General features: G+C 41.0%; 1 protein-coding gene across 3 annotated transcripts; it reads left to right on the top strand.

Annotated features, from left to right (window-relative positions):
* Positions 1-1,159: 1,159 nt before the first annotated feature.
* Positions 1,160-22,265, top strand: PCF11 (PCF11 cleavage and polyadenylation factor subunit). 3 transcript variants are annotated; one of them, XM_065031774.1, is made up of 16 exons: positions 1,160-1,880; positions 6,910-7,035; positions 9,341-9,529; positions 9,934-10,125; positions 10,975-12,083; positions 12,347-12,533; positions 12,620-13,262; positions 13,356-14,851; positions 16,199-16,286; positions 16,997-17,116; positions 17,353-17,458; positions 18,047-18,230; positions 18,700-18,855; positions 19,882-19,974; positions 20,475-20,510; positions 21,135-22,265. In XM_065031774.1, the coding sequence occupies exons 1-16, from the start codon at positions 1,692-1,694 to the stop codon at positions 21,342-21,344; spliced, it is 5,124 nt and encodes a 1,707-aa protein (XP_064887846.1). In that variant the 5' UTR covers positions 1,160-1,691; the 3' UTR covers positions 21,345-22,265. The 3 variants fall into 3 exon arrangements, with proteins under 3 accessions (XP_064887846.1, XP_064887763.1, XP_064887926.1); XM_065031691.1 differs by having other exon boundaries at positions 17,350-17,458; XM_065031854.1 differs by lacking the exon at positions 6,910-7,035 and having other exon boundaries at positions 1,161-1,880; positions 17,350-17,458.
* The last annotated feature ends 1,046 nt before the right edge of the window (positions 22,266-23,311 follow it).

Raw genomic sequence — 23,311 nt, 5'->3', positions numbered from 1 at the left:
TGTTTTTGCCAAATAAACTGGGTTTACATGGTGGCTCGATTCCTGGTACATAATATTCTTCACAGACAGCGTGCTTTCGAATAACTGGCTAATATTTACACCGAGAAAAAGGCTTTCAGGGCCAGCTTTGGTCATCCAGACAGGAACTTTAGTTTCATTTTCCTGTCTGTCAGTGACAGTGTCCGGGCCAAGCGGTGTGTACAAAGTCCAGCACCGGGAGGCCGGCGGGAACAAACACCAACGCACGGTTCCGTGGGCAAATAGAAGATGCTGTTGCGTTTCCTGACCCTCCTTCCCTGTTTGGAATGTCACGTGTTTGTTTGTTTTTTTTTTTTCCAGAAAGAAGTTAAAAATACAAGCGCAGAAAAAACACTTTTAACCACATCAAACAGCACCCAGCAGTTTTGACCAGGAACTCACCCAGTCTGTGTTTTTGGTCTCTTTTTGCTACATTTGCAGAATCTGCGTTTAAAAAACTCTCTCATGGAATGTGTTTTCTTTCAAAGCGTGTTTTAATGAAGCATTCACCCATGGCCTACTTTCAAACGGCGACAGTTCTCCACGGTTAACAAGTAAAATGCAGCGCGGTGGGGGGAGTTATGGCTGTGCTTTAAAATGCTTTGCAAGCAAGTTAAACTTCCAGGAGGCACCTTTGGGCCAATCTCACAACCAAGAGCAGGTTTTGTGACTTTTGTTTACACCAGGACTCTCCTACTAGGGTAGTAAGAAAAAGAAACGCTGCTCGTGGCTCTGTTTAGCGGGGCTGTGACTGAAAAATACTGGTGTAAGGGGCAAGCAGATAAAAGGTGTAACACAGAAGGGTGTCTGAGGTTTAGGGAGGCCAGGGTCGCGGCCTCCCACCTCTGCAGAGGCAGAGGAATTCCCGCCCGGGATGCAAAACGCGGCTCTCCCGGTGATCACCCCGAGGCCGCCGCCCGTCACTAGGCCGCAAACCCGTCCGGGGGCGGTGGGCGCCCGCGTCGGCATGACAACGGCTGAGCCAATGGAGAGCGGCGGGCGGGGCGGCGGGCACCGGCTGAGCCAATAGCGAGCGGCGGGCGGGGCGGGGCCGCGCGGTCACAATTGAGGGCTTGCCGGACAACGGGGTTGCGCGGGGACGCCAATCAGAGCGCAGTGCAGTGCCGGGTAGGCGGTAGGAGGAGGCACAGCGAGTCAGGAGCGGTGGAGTAGCGAAACGCAGCCAATTGCAAGTCAGGACTCAGGGTTGAGAGCCGGGCTTTAGCGGAGAGGCCAATCAAAAGAGAAAGAAGGCGGGCCTAGCCAGTTAGGGGCTGCCCTGGTGGCGGCTGAGCCAGTTGTGGGCTGAGCAGAGGGTGCCGCCGGCCAATCAAGGCGCAGTCAGGGAACAAAAGGGGCTTTCCAACCCGCCGGCCCTTTCCGTGAGAACAATTTCACATGACGCAACGGTTAGAGGAAGAGGTTTGCGAACCGTAGCCGCCGCCGCCATTTTGTGAGCGTTGAGACGCGAGCCGGCGGCGGCCGAAGGAGTAGCAGCGCCGGCGGCAACAGCGCAGGCAGCGGGAGCCGCAGTCCGGAGGATGCGGTAGAGGAGCCCAGCGGCAGCGGCAGGGGGGCGGCGGCATCGCTCGGCGGCGGCGGCAAAGGGTCTCGCGGGGAGGGGGCTGTCGGTCGGTGGGTCGGGTCCGGCTGCGGGCCCCGGTCAGAGCAGCATGTCGGCCCCGGAGAGTAGCGCTGGTGGTAGCGAGGCCAGGGAAGACGCGTGCCGCGATTATCAGTCGTCGCTGGAGGACCTGACGTTCAACAGCAAGCCGCACATCAACATGCTGACCATCCTGGCTGAGGAGAACGTGCCCTTCGCCAAGGACATCGTCTCCCTGATCGAGGCGCAAATCGCCAAGGTTTTTATATTCCACCGACTACTACTCCTACCTATACTGCTGGGGGGACTGGCCGGGGCAGCGGGGTAGGGCGGCCCCGGGGGCCAGGAGGAAGGGCCCGGGGGAGCGGGCCCGCTGAGGGGAGCGGGCGGAGCCGGGCTCAGGGGCGGCAGGAGGAGGAGGAATGGGGGAGAGAGGACAGGGAGAGACAGCGGAGCGAGAGGGCCTGAGGGACGGGAAGCGGGCGAGGCCCAGGGGGAGGCAGCGGGCCGGGCGGGGTGGGTGTAATTTGGGGCGGGGGGGACTCAGGTGGGTAGTGGGAAGATGGCTAAATGAGGGGGCGAGCGAGGAGAGCAGGACCCGGGCGGCGGGGCAGCAGGCGGAGGGAAGCGTGGCCAGAGGGGTGAGGGAGCACCGGGCCAGGCAGCGCGGGCTCCTCCTCGAACCGCTCAGTTTAAGGCTGTACCCCCCACCCCAGGGAGCAGGGGACTCGAGGGAGGGGAGCAGCCCCCGCACCACCCTCTTGGTAGTGGTGGGGGAAGGGTTTGGGACTCGCCCCACCACAAGCGCTGCGAGGGCAGCGTGGTCGGCGGTTTTCGCCCCGTGTAAATAGCAGACACAACATGGCGGCCTGGCGGTGACTGGGCAGCTGCACCTCGCCCTTGGAGCTGGGGTTTCCCCCTTGCATGGAGGCAGGGTTCAGTGATCGGGTCTAGTCTGTAAACACCCGAATTTAGCGATGAGTATTGCGATCATTAGATTTTGTGGAGGCTTTTTTTTTTTTTCTGTGGGCAGTTTATAATAACGAAAACAAGCTTAAGTTTATAGCATGCAAATTATCCCGTTCTGAAGGGCTAAATATAAGTGGTAGAAATAGAATATAAATGGTAGAAATAGAATATAAATGGTAGAAATAGAATATAAATGGTAGAAATAGAATATAAATGGTAGAAATAGAATATAAATGGTAGAAATAGAATATAAATGGTAGAAATAGAATATAAATGGTAGAAATAGAATATAAATGGTAGAAATAGAATATAAATGGTAGAAATAGAATATAAATGGTAGAAATAGAATATAAATGGTAGAAATAGAATATAAATGGTAGAAATAGAATATAAATGGTAGAAATAGAATATAAATGGTAGAAATAGAATATAAATGGTAGAAATAGAATATAAATGGTAGAAATAGAATATAAATGGTAGAAATAGAATATAAGTTAAGGCTATTTTCCCAGTGCGGTCCCTGTGAGAGATTAGTTTGGGAGCGGTGGGAGGGGGCACCCTGATCTGATAGGAAAGTTTGTGGGTGAAAGGTGATCATCTGCTCTGGATAGAGAAGTGTGCGTGGTGGTGGTGATGGGGGTTGTTTTTTCTCTGCCTGGTTAGAGAAAATTCTGTGGGTTTGGGATAATCTGTTTGGATTTCAGGTGGTCTGTGCCGTGAGTAATGGTAGTGTTGCGTGTGTGTTTAATGTATTTTGGCTAGAGAAGTTTATTGGTTGAGGATAGGGAAGAAATTCTCCCTGATTGTGGAAACTGCAGCAGCCTGTAGGATCCTAACATGGCGTCTGAAAGGCACATGATATAAAAAGAAGGGAAAGAGGAGGCTCCCTCTGAGCCCAGCCCAGGCAGTTGCTGACATCAGTCAGCCACAGCACATGGATGGGGGTTTACTGCACCTTTTTAACGAGAGCATTCTGTAAGAAAAGGGTTCTTCTTTCAGTCTCCCCCCCCCCCCAATTCCTGCCAGTCACCCCTCCCCCGTTGTTTCCCTTGCTCCCTCTGATCTCAGGTGTTCAAAGGCTTTTTTCCTTTGGCTTTAAATCGCGGTTTATAATGGTGAGAATTGTACTGTCTAATGATGGGGAGGGAAGGATCTCTTAAGTTATTTAATCTGTCTTTCTATCAATGCAGGATTGCTTTTTAGTCTTCCGCAGACCTCTTCCAGTCTTGTTTTAAATGCTGCCAGTGGCTGACTTTGGCCATTCCTTGAGGAGATGACCTCATAATCTAATAGATCTCACCATTATATCTCCTAAAGGGCAGTGGATGTATATGAAATGATCTGTGAAAAATATCTAATGCTGTCATTTTTTTTCTTTTTCATTTCTGGGTGATTTAGAACTTGCCCTGAAGTGTGTTGTTTTTTTTTAAAAAAGATGTCTTAAATCCTGTACCAATGGTTAGTTTTGCCTAGTTACTGTTTGTGACTGGTTTATTCAAGGCAAGTTTTTAGTTGTTTCTGGGAAAGTGATCTCCTTTACTAAGCCACTTTTAAAAAGTGTTGCCTGCAGACAGTTTGTTTAGTGTAAAATTTGAGTGGTCTGCTTTACAATTTCATAAATGGTTCTGAAATGTGTGACTGGTATTATAAAATATGTAAATAAAAAGTGTGAAATATGTATTTGTCTTTTTATTTACCATTGTATAGTGCAGAATTTGTTTGCAAGACCCATGTTGTGTACAAGGTTGTTTTTTTTTGAAAAATTTTTGCATAAGTTTGTGACTTGGCATTCAATTGCCAGATATGACTTTAAACTTGAAAACTTTTAGGAAACTAATAAAAAAGAGCCACACATTTCCAACAATAGCTTTCCTATGTTATTTGAAGGAACAGTGGGAATTTTGTAATGAAGTCTTTAATACTGGCGAGCTCAGAGTTAGCGTTCGTCTGTGTTCTGGTGGTGATGTGGCGCCTCCCTACCTTCTGGTTAGTGTCCTGTGGGCATCTTTCTTGCTAGGGGGTACCGTATAGACCGTCCGGGAACAAAATACATTCAAATCCGGGATTCCCTTTGTGGTTATTAGAATATGCGCTAGGACCTTGACATGATAAACATTTCCAGAAGAGAAGACTTAAGTGTTCCAACTATATTTAAGTCACGGTTCTTAAAATGCAACACCTGAGATGCTTACATTTGAAGCAGGGTACGCTTCTCAGCTGCTGGTTCTGTGCTGTGGTTTGCAGTAGATGACAGTGCGTCCATGTATGATGACTTTTAACAACCTCATGCATAACAAAAGTGACGGTTAAGCTTGTGCCTTTGCTGCTAAATGCATCTCAAAACCTGGAACTTAGCGGAGGGTAGTGAGCCAGTTCCATACGTTGGTGAAATGGAAGAACATGAACATGTAGCTCTTGGATGTAGGTACTTCTGAGGCAGCTCTTCTGTTTTCCTAGCAGCTTACTTCAAAAGCTTAGAAACCATGCTACTGTCATTTTTTTATAAAGGCAGGCATTCAGAACTTAATGTAGTGTTTTTAATCTCCCGTTGTGCAGACTAATTTAAAGAAGAAACCAATATTTCATAGGTGTTTTAAATAGCTTTAGATCCACAGTCTGATTTTTGAGGCTAGAGATACGCTTTTACTTTAACACTTGCATATTTGTGTGTTTACAGCTCAGAGTTAGGTTGTGTGTTCAGCACTCAGATTAGGTAGTACAGCTAGTGTAAGACATGCTTTTAATGTACTGCAACTAGTTTTAGCTAACCTAACTCTGCATTTTGTTTGTCTTTTTATATACAAAATACACCACATGCCTGTTAACTTTTTTCAATATGCTCAAAGGCAGTGACCTCCCCCCCCCCACTAACAAGCTGTTCTGCCCTGTTCAATATTAAGCTTCAGGTCATGGCAAATTAATACACATTTAAGGGCAATGAAACATTGTGATTTACCCATATTAAAGTATTGTTGGCTCGGTGTGCTTCTGTGAACCACCTAAAAGGGGAAGGAATTAAAATTGGAAAGCAAGAGCACTTCCACACACTTGTCTGGACAATTGGGCTGTGAAGTGAGGTGGTAATTAACCAAGTAGCATGTCCTGTTTAAAATGAGCAGTGAATGAAGTTATTTGGGTTTTATCCTGAGCTTACTGGATGGTGAGTGGGACCCAAAGTATTACAAGTGGATGCTCTTCTAAGGTGATCACGGTCAACACAGGGCTTGTGGTGTTGTCTTTCATGTTGTCCTCTTCAACAAGGCTGTGTACTTGCTGATGGTTTTGAGAACTTTGCTGTGCTTTCTGCTTGTGAGAGCCAACGATGGGCATTAAAATCACTGTGATTTGGGCCAGTAGTGCTTGGTGTACATTAGAAGTTGCTGTAGCGGTCCCATGTCACTTCCATCGCATAAACTTGCTACAAGTTTTGAAAATGGATTTAAAAACCACCCAACAACAAAAAACAAACAACAAAATCGAAGCCTCTTCTTGTAGCAAAGATGTTTCCAGAGTTTGAAGACTCCCTTCTGTGAAAATTGTGGTTGCAGTTCCTGAGCTTGTCTGTGCATTTACCCGATGGACTAGATGATTGAGTTTTGCCTGGATTTTGAACTTTGTTCTGACTGTGCATTTTTTGCTTTCACTCTGGAAATCTGAACTGTCACTATCTCCAAGTGCCAAGAGAGAATTGGACTCCTTGCTCCGTCCGTTTGGATTACAATGAAATAGTTGCGTCCTATGCTGCATGTAGTTTATGAAAAGACTGTGATACTTGACGTATAATCTACATCTACAGAAGTTCACTCCTTTGGGCTGTTTGCCAGAAGTCTGATTTGTGCGCTCTGAACCCCAGAAAAACAAGCATTCAGGAGGCTTGAATTATAAACTATTTTTTAGAAGTTCCTCGAAGTGCTAAGGATGTTTCCTGCTAAGTTAAAGTTACTTTCTCAAGTGGATTTTGAAAGGTTACACTCGGTGCACTAGCGGCAATACTGTCTTGTGGGCTTCTTTTTTTTCTTCCTTTTTTCCCTTTTTCCAGAGCTTTGATACACAAATGAAATAACCTAAGGTGTTCCTTTTTTTTTTTTTTTTTTGTTTTTTGTGTGATAAACCCACTGCATTATACTTTGAACTTGAGTATCGATTTTCCAGATTAAGTTTTTGTATAAACACAAAATCCCAAGCCAAATCCCTTGGTTTTTATAGTGGCAACCAAAAAGAGAGGTCTGTATTTCTGGGATTGGTAATCCCTTTATTTAAAAAACTTAAAAATATGTTTTTGTTGTACTAAACTTCTCAGTTTCTTCTTATTACTCCAGGCTCCTGCATCAGAGAAGCTCCCAGTTATGTACCTTATGGATTCCATTGTCAAGAATGTGGGAAGAGAATATCTTACTGCATTTACTAAAAACCTAGTTGCGACATTTATTTGTGTATTTGAAAAGGTATATACATTTTCAGAAAAGTTATGTATTCTAAGCAGAATGTGTTGCTGGCAAAATAAATACATGTTTTTGGTTTGGGGTTTTCTTGGGTGGTGGATGATACAAATTGTTGGTTTTTATAAATCTCAGTACTGTGTCTATACTATGGAAAATTATTCCTGCTGCTATCAAGCATGTCAGTTACATGCTAGCTGAAAGATGCGAAGTCTTACTTAATTTAACTTGGTTCATAGAAGTCTGTAATTTTCCTATCCAGGTAAGATTTTACTACCAACATTTTGGTTACTGATGGCTTACCTGGATGGACTTTCTGTAATGTATAGACCAATTATGAATTGTTGGTTTATTTTTAAGACAGTAAATAGTCTTTATACTAAGCGCAGACTGAGAATCAGTTTCTTGTGGATTTCTCAGAGCTTCTCCTGTAGTTACATCTGTCTGAATTACTTAATTTGTGATGTGCAAAATCAGTGCTTAAACTGTGAAGAGTGACTCGCACTGACACCTGATTATCTCCTGGTGGTCTGTGATCTGAAAAAATTGCTGGGAGGGGAAATTATCTTAGAACATATTTCTATATTACATTACAAACGTGTTGCCATACACTTTAATTTTTGCTCTTAATCTTGAAACCCAGTAAAGTAATTGTGCTTATTTCTGAAGTGAGAAAGGCAAATCAGAGTCCAGTTTTTGAAAGGCTGGGCTTGAATGAGTTTAAGTTGGATGAGAAATGAAGGGTTGATTTCTGTGGTTTTCTGTATTGCTGTGGCATCTTATATCATAGAACCATAGAATGGTTTGGGTTGGAAGGGACCTTAAAGATCATCTAGTTCCAACCCCCCTGCAGTGGGCAGGGACACATGAATGAGGTAAATAAAGCTTTTGTGTATTTATCTATGATTACATATCAGCGAGGATCTGAGATTCCAGTATGCTTTGTATACAGTTTTCAGATGTAAAACATGATGAAATAAGAGATGGATTGTAATAATGACCATAGAAGACTTAAACTCCTGTGTGTAGAGTAGATTGGTAGATAGTTACATGTTTATTCACTATTAAATTGTGAATGTTCTTACTGAGTTGCATTTAATGTTGCATCTGAAGCTCTGGATAATAACTGATTTTCAGAGTTTTATAGGCTAACTGTACTAAGCTAACTAGAACTGTTTAATGTATATTAAATGTGCGAAGTGGCAGTCACTTGTAATAGCTTAATTGGTGATGTTAAAATTTGCAAGTATAATTCCAGGACTGATAGTGTTAAAAACCTTGTTTTATCAGTAAATGGTCACTAAGTTATCATTAAACTCTTGATGAAGTCAGGAACTTTTGCTCAGTCATTTCTGCACCTTTGCAGTGAACTTCATACCCTCTTGTTGAAAATTGTTTAGAGGCACCCCCCAATAGCTAAATATGAATTATTCTTGTTGAAGTTCCTGCTCCTCCCCAAAAGAATCTCTGAACTTTCCAGACTGTTGTATGTCTTGCTGTAACATTTTAAAAACAAAACTGCAGCAAAACTACACAGCTGATACTTAATGATTGAATTGAAATATTGACATTAGGACAGCTGCATGTATTTTGTTCTCAGATGTTTTAAATGTATTGTTTAATCGAACTACCCAACTTGTGACATGGACCTAATTTTGTTATACTGTGAATTTCTAACTTACCTGTCATGAGACAATCCAAACTAATTGTTTGTGAAGAGATAAAATGGGCACTGGTCCTACAAGAACGCCTGATAGATGGGACTAATTTTGCAGCTGAAGTGAAATATAATTGACTTAATTTTTGGTAATATCAGTTTTGTTGCATTTGTTTTGAAAACAATAATTCAGTGACTAAGCAGCTGAGCAAAACACCTTTTTTTTTGTTCCCAGAGTTCGTTGTTTCATGATTGATTTGTCATTGTTATACTCCATTCAGCACAAACGCTTGACTAATGTATTGTCGTAGAGGCTTTTGCCTTTCAGTAGTTCTGTAACTGTGTTTTTTCTACAGAAATTGGTCAAGTAAAATGAGAATTTTGGTAATGGAAAGTTTGAAAGAAAATTCTCAGAGAATGGTAATACGCAATAAAACCTTCCAACGGCCTTGAAACAACAATGTCACATTTGAACTTCTGTTACTTATTCTGCTGGTACAGATGTATGATCTGCCCTGCTTATAAATTCTGTTCAATGGGTTAAAATGACAAACTGTTTATAAAAGACGGAAATAAATCTTAAGTGGTACATAAAAGTTTAAGAAATCGTTTTATATTAACTTAACAAGCCATAGAATTGTTTTATTGTTTTAGGTGGATGAAAATACTAGGAAAAGTTTATTTAAATTACGCTCCACCTGGGATGATATTTTTCCTTTGAAGAAACTATATGCACTTGATGTCAGAGTCAACTCATTAGATCCTGCTTGGCCAATTAAACCTCTGCCCCCAAATGTGAATACTTCTAGCATCCATGTGAATCCTAAGTTTTTAAATAAATCGGTAAGTTTTTCTGCCTATTATATGAACAGATGGTAATACGTGTAGTTTTCATTGTTTATGTGCTGCTTTTTGACAGTTTAGTAAGAATGAAGTATCCGACCTTTGTAGGCAGGTCAGAGGAGTTTTCAAATTCAGAATATTTGATGCGTTTGGTTTTTATATTTCAAAACTGTATTCTACATGTTGGAACATAGATGAAATTGTGTTAAATAACATACACACAGCAGGCAAATTCTAGCCGGGCAAAACTTTTAAATTGTTTTAGTTATATTTTGCATTAAAAACGCAATTTATAACTGCTATGGAAACTAAGTCCCAGTACTGGATCTGATAACAGTTAAAGGAGAAGGAGTTAGTTGATTTCATCAAAATTTTAAATGTGACTTTTTTTATTCTATTTCTAGCCAGAGGAATCTGCTGCACCTACCTCTGCTGTCACTTCTGGTGCCTCTACTCCTCCAACCGTTCCTGAAATGCAAAAGAATTTGACACAGGAGCAACTGATCAGGCAGCAATTGCTTGCAAAGCAAAAGCAGTTGTTAGAACTTCAGCAGAAAAAGTTAGAGCTGGAGCTGGAACAGACTAAAGCACAGTTGGTGAGTAGGATAGTTGATGAAACTTTCGTAGTTGGGTCTCATTTTTCTTTTGGACAGTACTTAGCTGTCCTGGTAGCTGCAGTATGTTATTTCTTCCTTACGTTAGGCAAGCATAGCTATTTTAGGACTAGAGCAATGCAAGCTGATCTGGGGTTTCTGAGCAGTATTTGTTATCTAAAAAGCTTAATACACTCAAAATAGAGGTAAAAAGTGACGTTCCTGGGCTTTTGTTTTTAACTTCTCTCCAAAATGATAACTGCCTGTGGTACTTGTCCTCCACCTCTTCTTGTGGGTCACGCCAAACTGGGCTTTTTCAATTATAATTACTCTTATAGAACAAGGAAACCTGATTGTTGGCAATAGAGCGAGTTTTCTCATTAGGTCAGGTTGGTTTATGCCACCGTCTGAAGGTGGCGGTTAAGCTCTGTTGTTTTACATTAATAATTTAAAGTTTTGCTATGCTGGCAGTTGGTTGATACCAAAATAAAGCATCTTGGAAGTGTAGAAATATGAAAAATTTATCAGATACTTGGCAGCTTGTTGCCTTGAGCATGTGAAACATAGAAAAACTAATGTTGTAACAAGAACATGTGCCTAAGTTACATATTCTTCTGTATTGGTTTCGTAGTACTGATTTTGCATTATATTTGAGCTTGATCATTTGTAACAGTACTACGTTATTTTAATGCTTGTAATTAGCAATTGACAGATCATTTTCAGTTAAATGGCTGAATCTCTTAACTTTCAAGACAATTCTATTTATAGTTTTGGTTTTGAAACAGAATATGAGCATCTTTGGGTAGGAGTTGGATCGTGCAGAGATTAATGCTGGATTTTTTCCTATTTCAGGCTGTATCTCTTAGTGTTCAGCAAGGATCATCTACTGTAGCTTCAGTTCCAGCACCTTCTAAGCAACACATGTCTCCCACACCTCATATGACAGTTAAACCACCTCATCCGACTACTGTGCAATCTGAAAAAATAAAACCATCCCCAAGTCCTCCACTTCATGATATCAAAATAGTAAATAGGGATCCTCGACTTAATAGGATGACTCAACATTCTTCTCATGCTAAAGATCAGTCTCATAGGAAAGAATTTCCACCAAATGCGACCAGTCAGTCTGATAGCAAGGCAAACAAAACGCAGGCTGAAAAACAAAACTCAACAAAGCAAGAAAAATTGAAATCGAGTGAAAAAACCCAGAAGAAGGAACTTGACCAGTCAGAAGCAAAATCTAAATCACCATCGCCTTTGAAAAATAAGCTGCCTGGTACTAAAGATACTAAAACCCAGGAATGTGAAAGCACAAAAGTATCTGAAATTAGTAAGCGGGATCCAAGACTGAAAAGACATCTTCAAGATAAGTCAGAGGGCAAAGAGGAGGAGACGGTGAAAGAAAAGAGGAGAAATACAGAGAAAAAAGAAAAAGATGAACATAAGACTGGTGAACATAGACCAGTAGGCAGCAGAAATAAAATAGTTAATGGTGCAGTGCAGAAACAAGACACGACTACGGAGGAGTCAGAAAAACAAGGTGGAAAACAAGGGAGAACTAGTAATAGAAAAAGGTCGCGATCACGTTCTCCTAAGGCACGGTCACCATCTACACACTCTCCAAAAAGACGAGAGAGGAGATCGCCAAAAAGAAGACTGAGGAGTTTATCTCCCACTTCTTCAACTCCTAAAATAGGAAAGATACGTCAGATAGGCCCTAAGCAGTCTCATGCTGAAGAAGGCACGCAAGCAGCAAGAGACGAACGAAATTCCAATAAGAGAAATGCTAAACAAGAGGTGCGAGATCCGAGGAGAGTGAAAAAAGCCCAAGAAGATAGGCCCCAAGAAGCAGCAAGCCAGCATTCTACAAAAGCTTCTCCAGATCCGAAGGAGAATGCAGAAAACTGGCAGGGATCCAAATCAGGCAAGAGGTGGAAATCTGGTTGGGAAGAAAACAAAAAGTAAGTTGCTATCTTTTAAACAACTTCTGTTTGAATTCAGTGGAAGTTCTACTGCTGACTTCAATATAGTCAGCTTCAGGAGCCAATGTTCAGATGGTTAAAATTGATAAGTTTAACTTATTTTTGCTAGTGAAATACGGAAATCGTGCATACTTAGATTTGAAGGCGATAGTGATATTTTGCCATCATAAGTTCTAATAGGAGTTTAAGTTGTGTCCCAAATAAAGAAGTAATTTATATTTTAAATGTGTTCTTGCTTTCAGCTCACAGCAGAATGAAGAACACCAAGCAAGTAAATCCCCTCACCAAAGACACCGGGAAAACTGGCCTGCTGGTAAAGGAGTTTTGTCACCCCGAGCACCAAAGCAGCAGCACCGGTTAAGTGTGGATGCCAATTTACAGATTCCCAAAGAATTGACATCTGCAAGCAAGAGGGAGTTACTTAAGAAGGTAATATTAATTAATCTGTCTGTCCTTGGTATAGTTTGCCTTTTTTTTTTTGTTTAAGAAATCTAAACTTTAACTTTATATTCTAGGCCAATGAACGCTTAACATCTGGTGAAATAACACAAGATGAGTTCCTCATGGTAGCTCATCAGATCCGACAGCTGTTCCAGTATCAGGAAGGAAAACACCGGTGTAATGTCTGGGATAGCCCGACAGAGGAAAAATGTGGTTTGAAGAAGAAACCTCTTCTATCGGATGCGGAATTAACATATTATGAACATAAGGCTAAACTGAAAAGGACACAAGTTCAGCATTCATTGTCAAGGACTGATCTGTTGGATCCCGATGATATCTTGGATTATCATTTACCTGATGCCTTGCTTTCTGGAATAGAATGTGAGCAAGCAAAAGCCAAGCGTGGAGTACAGTTTGACAGAAAGGAACCATTTGGAGAAAGGTCACGGAGACACTCTCCTGTAAGTGGCACTAATAGACCTTTTGCTGAGAACCTTTCACCACTTGAGAGTCGACGAAGACTTGAGGAACAAAATGCTACTAAAGGAACAAGAGGTTCTAAGAACTTCGATCATTACGACAGCTGGGCAGAATCAGATGAATTGAGAGATGCCCTTAGACAACAGGGGAAAAGCACAACAGAGTTCCAGAAAATAGATGGTGATGCAATTGGCAGATTTGATAATCGTGAAGAAAGGCAGCTTCTTGGGAAATCTGGTATGTGGTTTTGCATTATGTTACAGCTGTTAACCGCCCACTAAAATATTGCCTATTATTTACGTGGGTTTTGGTCTTGTTTTGTTTTTCTAGGTATTCGAGAGGAACCAAGATCACCATTCAGTGAACGTTTCAAAAGAGCTAGATATGAAGATCCAGAGAAAGCCCCATTTCCGGAAAGTCCAGGATCAAGATTTGGAGCCGTTGAAGCAAAGCAGAGGATAAGTGCGCTCATGGAAGAGAGACCTCTGTTTGATGGCTCACCTAGGCCAGCTGCTGCAAGGGTTGCAGTAGATGGACCAGGAAGTCCTTTTGGTGATGGACCTGCTGCTGGTTCAAGTTCCAGAATTGATGGGCCACCTGGGCAGGCTGCTATGAGATTTGAAGGGCCTTTGGTGGGGGCAGGTGCATCTCAGTTTGATGGACCACTGGCAGGAACTGGGGCAGCTGGAGCCCTAAGATTTGATGGGCCACCAGGGCAGCTGGCAGGAGCCCTGAGGTTTGAAGGACCTCCAGGACAGGTTGCTGGAGGAGGTCCCCTGAGGTTTGAGGGACCTCTTGGGCAGATAGGTGGGCCTCTGAGGTTTGAGGGGCCTGCAGGGCAGCCAGTAGGTGGTCCTAGATTTGAAGGACCTGGAGTTGGTCTCAGGTTTGAGGGTCCCCGTGGTCAGCCTTCAGGTGGCCTCAGGTTTGAAGGCCCTCATGGTCAACCTCTGGGGCCTCGAGGTCAACCAGGGGGTGGTCTCAGGTTTGATGGACCCCATGGTCAGCCCTTGGGGCCTCATGGTCAACCAGGGGGTGGTCTCAGATTTGAGGGGCCACATTTACAGCCATTGGGGCCACATGGACCATCAGGTGCTGGGCTCAGATTTGAGGGGCCGCATGGTCAGCCTATCGGGCCACATGGACCGTCAGGTGCTGGGCTCAGATTTGAGGGGCCGCATGGACCATCAGGTGCTGGGCTCAGATTGGATGGACCACATGGACAGCCAGGTGTAGGTCCTAGGTTGATTGATGGACCAATACACCAGGGAGCTGGTGGACTTAGATTTGATGGTCCTCTGGGTCGAGCTGGTCCAAGATTTGATGGTTGCCATGCAGCTGGATTTGATGGCCAACCTGGTCAGCTGTCTTTCTTGCAAAGATTTGATGGAATTCATGGACAGCCTGGGCCGAGATTCGAAAGGGCGCCTGGCCAACAGGCACAACCACGATTTGACACAGCCATACCTCAAAGATTTGATGGACCTCACCAGCCAGCCTCTAGATTTGACTTGCCCCTTGGCCTTCAAGGTGCACGTTTTGAAAATGTAGCTAACCATCCTGCCCCAAGACTAGAAATGTCACCATACGGACAAGGTGGTCCATTTGTTGACCATCCCGGCCAGGGCTTCAATGGGCCGTCTCATGGGATGCAGTTCCAGAGGCCTGACTTATTTGATGGTTCAGCTGGACCAAATTTCAATGGGCCAGCTGGCCCAGGAGCACAGAATTTCCCACTGAGAGCAGCTGGACATTACTTCGAGGAAAAAGGTCTTCAAGGTCCTCAATATGGAAACTTCAATAATATGCCAATGGGGAGCAATCAGGTAAGAATTGATTGTGTTAAACAGTTTACTTCCAGAAGTGGTTTTGTGTAGAGAATTAGCAGTTTTTCTGCCTCTAAACATTGAAGATTTTTCTGAAGAGCTGTCAGACTGGGAGCCAGTTGCAAGCTAAAAAAGTCATCCTTCTTCAGTAGTTTCTAGATATTTTAAGAAGGATGTGCTCTGCTGTTTTGCGAGAATATTGTTTTAAGAATTAAAATAGTGGCTCTTTAAAATCATGTTGTAGTTCAAAATATGAGAGTGAAATTGGTATTTTTAATTTGAAAGCCACATTGGAACTCTATAGTATTTTCATTAAGCTTGCATAAAAGTGAATTCTATATAAAACATGAAAGATAATGTGAGTATATGTGATTAATTTTTCGAAGAGGTGCAGAATTAGAATGGATCAAAGGAATTCTGTCTCTTCATCTGTTAATACTGGTGACAAGCCAGTTTTAAAGAGATAATCTGTAACTTGGGGGAATTAAGAAAAATATGGACAATGTGGAACTGAAGTCTTTAAAAATTATCTCAGCTCCAGCACACTTCATAAGTTTGGTTGTCTTTGCCTGTGGAAAATACTCTCTTCAAAAAGGGAAAATGATAGATAAAATTATGTCGTTTCTTGCAGTAGATATTTTAAAAAGCATTTTTCATTTGGGGCATATGTATCGGAGATGTAGAGTGAACTGATTGTACAAAAGCAGGTGATGTGTCCTGCTAGTCTCTAATGGGATAAAATTTTAAACTATTTGTAAATCCAGAAAGCAACCAGTTAGGAAAACAAAACAAAACAAACAACTGAAAACACCCACATTTTTATTACAAGTGTGTTATAAAAACTTCCTATCTGAATCTTACTGTAGATAGTTTGCTGAAAAATCCTGCTTTCAAGATGTGTTTTGTATAGTGAATGCTACATCTGTCCTTAGACAAGAATGAATTGTGGCATTCATTAATAGACATTTACTGGTTTCTTCAGTTTATTTTCTGATGAGCTCCGTTTTGGTGAGCAAGAGTAATTTAAAAGGAAGTACTGTGTTTGCAAAATGTGATTTAAGGCTTGATAGGTAGAATAAAAGGTGTTTAGTTTGGGGTTTTTTGTTTGTTTAACTTGAAATGTTAGGCAAAAGGAATAAGTGTTCTGAGATTTTTCTAGTGGGAAATAAAAAAGGAGGAAAGGTGGTATTATTTGTGAACTGTTCAATACCAGACTGACATGGTTCACTCCTGGAAGGAGTTAAATATATATAAAATCATTGACAAACATCTTGAAGTTAATGATAAAATAAAAAAGTTTATAATTGCATTATTATGCAAAAAATACTTACACATTTACTTTCACAGGTTTCTCTCATGTCTGGTCAACCAGGGCCTTATGGCCAAGGTCAACAGTATTTGCCAAATCCTGGAAGTTTTGTTCAGAACCCTGCAGGTGTGTAACAAAACAATTAATTTTATTTCCTTTGGATTGCTCTCTTTGTTATTGGCCACAAAAATTACCCTTTTGTTATGTCCTGGTATACAGGTCTGTGTGGACTAAGAGAAGCCTCAGTGTGGTGGCCATAGATGTGGTTTCTGTAGTATGTTAATCTCTGTAGGGGTTTCCCTCAAACAGCGAAGGCTTTCATTAGTTTTCATTCACTATGTGGTTTTGGTACATAGTTGTGCTAAACAAAAAAAAAAAAACAAAGATAAAATTGTTGTGCTTTTCTGGAAGGCACTGATGTGCAGGTCTGGCTTGCATTTGCCAGAGGGTGTAAACATACCCTGTGTGTGAGTGGTTATAAAGAAAAGCTTCTTAAAAATCATACAAGGTTAAAGTAGGTGATGAAGGAGATTGGTCCTGGCAAAATATTTAAGTGTAAAATAAGGAAAATACTGTGTTTTAATAAACACTACCCAGTAGAAATCTGTGTGAGCAAGCAGCTTAGATAGGACTTAGAGAGTACATTATGAAGGAAGCTGCTGTAAAGGAAGAAATTAGCCAAGGACTAGATATAAAGCAAAGAGAGTTGATAAATAGTTTGAAAGGGAAGAGACAGGAGGCAGGAGGAGAAGTATGTTGTGAAATACACTGGTAAAAGTGAAGTAAATTTCTGCTGCTGACCTTTTGTCTCCTTGAATGTCATTGTTTTTCCCCAGGAACCCTTCCACATTCATATCCTGATAACCACCTTGGGCAGCTTGATGTCAATGAATTATTTGCTAAACTGCTGTCAACAGGCATCCTCAAACTGTCAAAAACTGATTCCACTTCAGCACGTATGTAGATCCATTATGTTCTAACCGCTTAGCATATCCACAGCTGAAGTGTAAAGCTAAGTATAAAACCTTTTGTGAACTCCTGCATGGTTTTCTTAAAACTGAACTTTGTTTTTTTGGGAAGGCATTTACTGTGTGTGGTGGAGTCAGGTCTTCGTATCTTGTTTGATTTCTACGCTTCAGCTATCTGATTTATTAAAAGGTTGATAAAATGATATCTTCATGTTTTCTAGAAGCAAATGAAACATCAGCCCAACCAGGTGCTGAAGAGGATGATGATGACCAGAATGAAGATCAGAATGTTCCAGACCTCACTAACTTCATAGTTGAAGAACTTAGACAGTATGTATAGTAGAATGAGTTTACAGCGCAGTAAGAATAATGCAGTATCTAGGTTAATCTAGTTAATCCAAGACATGAGAGAGTTTTGATAAGATTATATGTTACTCTGTGGCTAAGAGGACCTGAAGTTTTTGATGTTGGCCTTGGAGAATTTGAGGGAGGGAAAATTAAACTGAGAAAACTGTCTTTACACAAGTTCCATATTGTTACTTCATCAGCAAGCTAGTGAGGTGTATTGAAGTCAGTGTTTCTTGCTTTGTTACTAATTTTAACCACCTTTGTGGTAGTTTGCCAAGCTGAGCCAAATGCACGCACTACCATTTTACGCACTATTAGGTGATGAAGCATGAAACACAACACTGGTGTGATTCTCATGAATAGTTAATATGAGCCCATTGTTTATTATTTGAATGTTTCAATGTATTAGGTTATGAAAATCAGAAAGAATTTAGCTATATTGTGTGTATTAACCTTGCAGTAGATCGATGCTTTTCCTCTAGTCTTGTGGGCGTATGAAGCAACTTACTGAGAAACTTCTTACCTGTTTCTTTTCAAGGAAATGTTAAGACTCTTTCCTTTTTTTTGTAGGCGTTATGATAGTGTAATAAATCGACTGTACACTGGGATTCAGTGTTACTCGTGTGGAATGAGATTCACTACTTCACAGACAGATGTGTATGCGGATCATTTAGACTGGCATTACCGTCAGAACCGGACAGAAAAAGATGTTAGCCGAAAAATTACACACAGAAGATGGTACTACAGTTTAACAGTAAGTAATGCAGTATATGTCTTGGTAAATTATAGGCTGGATTCTGTGTTTTACTTACGTACGTGCTGTAGAATTGCAGTTAAAATTATCATCATAGGATTTGGCCTTTGGTAAACAATGATGTCTTAGATACTTCCAAGTAGTTTTCATAAATGCCTGTCAAAACACAAAAGGCAATTATATGATGAACAATAAGCAGTTTGAAGCTGTTGGTACTGTTTTGATCACACTGAGAATGGAATGGAAATAGAAGGGTAGTGTTTTTTTCTTGAAAAAGCTTTTTTGAAGTGTAGCATTGTGAGAGTGCACTGTGCTAATGCTGCGTATAAGGAGCCTTTCACTGTTAATGAAGTAAGATTTATTAGATATGGTACTTTTTTGATGTCATTTTTTTTTCCCCTGAGATATATTTATAAATATTTCTCACTATTCATCAATGTCCAAGTATAAATGAAAACTTTTTCCTTAGGACTGGATTGAATTTGAAGAAATAGCTGACCTAGAGGAACGTGCAAAGAGCCAATTTTTTGAAAAAGCTCATGAAGAGGTTGTGTTGAAAACACAAGAAGCTGCGAAAGAGAAGGAATTTCAGAGTGTCCCTGCTGGACCAGCTGGAGCAGTTGAGGTAAGTCTCAGTTTGTCTTTATTAGCCCAGATACTGAGAATGATTAAACTTCAGAGAAGTTTACAGCAGTGGTTTGTACGGTGGGCTGTATGCAGACTCTGAAGTCTTGTTGTTGGACCTCTATGCAAGACATTTCATAGCTGGAGTGTTTGTGTATGTAGTGGTGGTTTCCCGGTTGTGGATAGTACTGTAAATTACAAAAAAAACATCTACAGCCATTGGCATTCCATCATTTTAGCAAAATGGAAATGGAGAAAGTGTGTTAATTTACTGAATGCTTCCGTAGAAAGAGCGAATAGAGCAAATGAATTTGAAATGGTCCTTTGTAATTCAAATAATGATTTGGTTTACTGGCTTTTGATGCATTTATACAAAAATGTATTTTTCAGTGGAAGATAGGCATTAAGACAAATGTCTCAAAGTAACAAAGAAATATCTTAAAGTAACCAGTAGATCTGTGTTTTGGTAGATGAATCAGTGTAGTAGTCGAACACACATGTTGGTAGAATTACTATTTAGTTACAAATGCTGAGCCTCTGAGAAACTAGCTATCAAGCCATGAAGACCTTTGTTTTAATTTGTTCTCAAACTTAGTTATTATGCACAGTAGTACTAAAAATATTAATACTTCATCTAAAAGTCCTGCCTTTTTTCATTTGAGACTCCAGATTAAGGGGAAGAGTGAAGATAATGCCATAAATTAATTAAATCCCTCTACTCAATTGTCTTGCATGACAGTAAAACAACAGTGGATTGTTACAAAGTGTTTTGCAGAGACTTTGTAGCTACAATGGCAGAGTTTTCATTTCTCAGTCTTCAAGGCCAGTCTGCAAACTATACTCAAATTTTAATTAAGTTTTCTAAAGTTATCTTAAAAGTGTGGAGGAAAGATCATGTTGTAGTCTTAATATATTTATCTTCATTTAAAAGAACCTGGTTTGACTGTTACTAGGTTCTTGAAGTTCATGTATTCAGTAAATTTTTGCAATAACCTCATTTATGTCTTTTATTCCAATAACTTTCCAGAGCTGTGAAATTTGCCAAGAGCAATTTGAACAGTATTGGGATGAGGAAGAGGAAGAGTGGCACCTGAAGAATGCTATCAGAGTAGATGAAAAGGTAATCTGATCTTTCTTACACATGATACTTATTTATAGTAAAAAAACCTGAAAAACTACCAAAAAATGGGAGGGCCAAGTGTTGTTTCTTTCCTGAAGGATTCCCGTGGTAGTTTTCCTGACTTTCAAGTACATAACTACCTCAACTTTTGGAAGTGCATGACGTACTGGAATCATTAGTACAGGCTCACTAGACTGCGCTTATACTGCAGTGCTAAAAATGTTTGTTTCTATATACGGGTGTTGATATTAGTTCACTTATTGCTGTACACAGCTGTACACAAATGATTCCCAGCACTTACCAGCCTTCTTTATGGTAACTTTTCCTAAATAAACATACACAAGGTATTTTCCAGGTGTATTTGACACCACAGTTGGCCTGCTTGTACCATTGTTTTTCTAGACAAGTTGTGTGGTATGTGGAATTGACAGCGTTATGTTCATAACTAGTGATCTAGCTATAATTTGTTAGTATTTAAATATGTAACAATTCCCTTCCAGATTTACCATCCATCTTGCTACGAAGATTACCAAAATGTAAGTGAAACCTCCTTCCTTCTTTTTAAAGCATAATGCTTTCGGTTTGTTTGCTCGATCTCTGGCTTTGCAGGGAGCGGGTGTGTTCAGAATGTGCTACCTGTTTCTCTTGCCTGTGCCTAGAGTGAGACTCGAGGCCTTGGGCAGGGCGAGTTCATAACTCGCAATTAGCACAGACGTATTTCTTGTTGTGATGTACCCTGACGGCTGGTGTGTCATACACGACTACAGCGAAACCATGGGTTGAGAACACATCATCCGTTTATTGTTGAGTAATGTGTGTAATTTTAGGAATTTGTAAAAATGGAGCAAATGGGCGTTGGTGTGTGTTACATTTTTAATGCTTTGGGAGTTACAGTTTCCATGGGGTGAGCAGGGGAGTAGTTTATGGCCGTGTGTTCAGTGTTTCATCAATGCTTGGATGATACCTTTTCAAAGCAACTGCGAAAAATAACACCGTTGAAGAGCAAATTTGTTTTCTTAGGATCTCGATTAAGTAGAAGTTTGGATTTTGAGTGCCCATCTATCAACGTGTTTGCATTTTGAAAAGAGTAAAAGGGATATAAGCAGCTAAAAATGGTTATTTTAATGTGTGTTAATGCTACATTGACTTCCACTCTGCAGACATCATCATTTGATTGCACGCCATCTCCCAGCAAGACTCCTGTAGAAAATCCACTCAATATAATGTTGAACATTGTTAAACAAGAAACAGAAGAGCCCTGTGACCCACCTAAAATCAAAGAGGAGCCTGATGACACCCCAACAGCCTGTGCAGAAGAGAGCACACCTGCCTCTGCAGAGATAAAAACAGAACCTGAGGAGTCTGTTTAAATGAACTGAAGTATTAATTTTCTTTTTTTTACAGGAGAGCTGCTGTGTTAATTCTGGAAGGCAAATACTTTTTATATGAAATAAAAATGTTCAACTGAGGCAGGGCCTCAACTGCTGTTTGGTTTAATAAATACATTTTTGTATTTGAATTTCTTATTGCCTGCACAGTTTCAGGTGTCATTGTGTGAGAGTTCTGTAGATGCGTGAAAATTTAATGGAATGAAATGGTATATGTAAAAATGTACAATTTTCACTTGTGGAAATGTAAATTATAAATAAAAGATATTTTTGCTATATATGGAGTGTAATGTTTATGCACACCATCAAATGAAGACAGTGTTTCTGTACTTTTTTTCAGTTTAAATGGAATTTAAAAAATTTTGCTCAATAAGGTTCAGAAAAATGAAAGCAAAGAACTTCCTTCCGTTATCCCATAGGTGGGTTATCAAGGGAAGCAGGGCAGGAACTTCTCAGACAACCCTCGATTTCTTTTCTTTTTAAACTTATTTGAACAAACTTACATATCCAGATATTAAGAAACAAAAAAAAAAAAAACACACCAAAAAAACCACAAAACTAAAAAAAAACCCCAAAAAGACAGTCTTGGGTAGCAGGGGAGAATTTAACCAACCAGAGTGCTTGATCGTGAACACAAGTGCCAACAAACAATTAACAAACCAGGATGCCTGGTAGTTAAGACATTTTTAATGATTATTTTTTTCTCTTTTCCACTAGTCAAATGCATAAGAATTTAATACAGCTAAACAAACTTTTTTTTACAGGGGGAATGAATGTAAGAGTGCTCATTTGAAACATGGTTAACACTTTTTTTTTTTGGTTGCTTATGACTGGACTTAGATGGCAAGCCAGATATCCTGAGATGTTAATATTTCTTAAATGTAATAAAGAAAATTAAACATATATTTGAGTGTGAGTCTCTTCCTTTCAGTAGTGGGTTTGCATGGCTGGCATGTTTGTGGGATTGGAAATAATCATACAATTGTGTGTTTTAGGACAATAATGTGTTTAATGTATTACTCAGTCTGCTGTGTTTGTGGTGCATAGGTTTAAAGCTGCTGGGAGCAAGATGTCAGCAGTAAAAGTCAAAGAGCAATGTCACAGTCCTGGTGTGTTTCTCTTGCAGTGAGGACACTTGGGAGATCAGAATTCACCCATAGTGTGTGATACAAGTAGAAATAATCAGCTGTGCAGGTGATGTTGCTGTTGGCTGCAACACTTTGGAGAAGAGGAGACTAAGGGGGGACATTATTAATGTTTATAAATATATAAAGGGTGAGTGTCATGAGGATGGAGCCAGGCTCTTCTTGGTGGCAAACAATGATAGGACAAGGGGTAATGGGATCAAGCTGGAACACAAGAGGTTCCGCTTAAATTTAAGAAAAAACTTCTTCTCAGTGAGGGTGACAGAGCCTGGAACAGGCTGCCCAGGGGGGTTGTGGAGTCTCCTTCTCTGGAGACATTCAAACCCACCTGGACATGTTCCTGTGTAACCTCACCTGGGTGTTCCTGCTCCAGCAGGGGGATTGGACTGGATGAGCTTTAGAGGTCCCTTCCAATCCCAAACATACTGTGATACTGTGATGCTTCTTCCCATCTTCACAACCAGGCGTTGGGCAGGTTTTGAGATGCGAATAATTGCTTGGCTCTTGTGTTGAGGTTGTAGCTGTCGGTGTGAGTGAGCCCTGGGACAGACATCCCGAGGAGGCTGATCAGGGCTAAGCCAGCCTGTGGGGCGGTGTGTGTGGCTGCTGGCCGTGCTGTGGGGACTTACTGGTGTCGCTGGCTGCGACTTCTTCCTGAAACAGGGATGTAGGCTTGGAGCTATTGCCACTTTGCGTCCTGGAGCACTGAAAGCTTCTCTTAAACGATACAAAGTGCAATTCAGACCGGGCTGAGCAGGGATGTGATGTATTTAAATCTGTAGAAGGCTGCTAGAAAAAGGGAAC

The sequence above is a fragment of the Columba livia genome, chromosome 1 (genome assembly GCF_036013475.1).
Source record: "Columba livia isolate bColLiv1 breed racing homer chromosome 1, bColLiv1.pat.W.v2, whole genome shotgun sequence".
Lineage (NCBI taxonomy): Eukaryota > Metazoa > Chordata > Aves > Columbiformes > Columbidae > Columba > Columba livia.
This window is presented reverse-complemented; position numbering and strand designations above follow the sequence as displayed.

Excerpts from the sequence above, each read along its gene's own strand:
- PCF11 (XM_065031691.1), top strand. The coding sequence starts at position 1,692 with ATGTCGGCCCCGGAGAGTAGCGCTGGTGGTAGCGAGGCCAGGGAAGAC. Across the intron at positions 17,117-17,349 it reads AACTGATTCCACTTCAGCAC|AAGCAAATGAAACATCAGCC; the intron begins GTATGTAGATCC and ends CATGTTTTCTAG. Across the intron at positions 18,856-19,881 it reads GACCAGCTGGAGCAGTTGAG|AGCTGTGAAATTTGCCAAGA; the intron begins GTAAGTCTCAGT and ends ATAACTTTCCAG.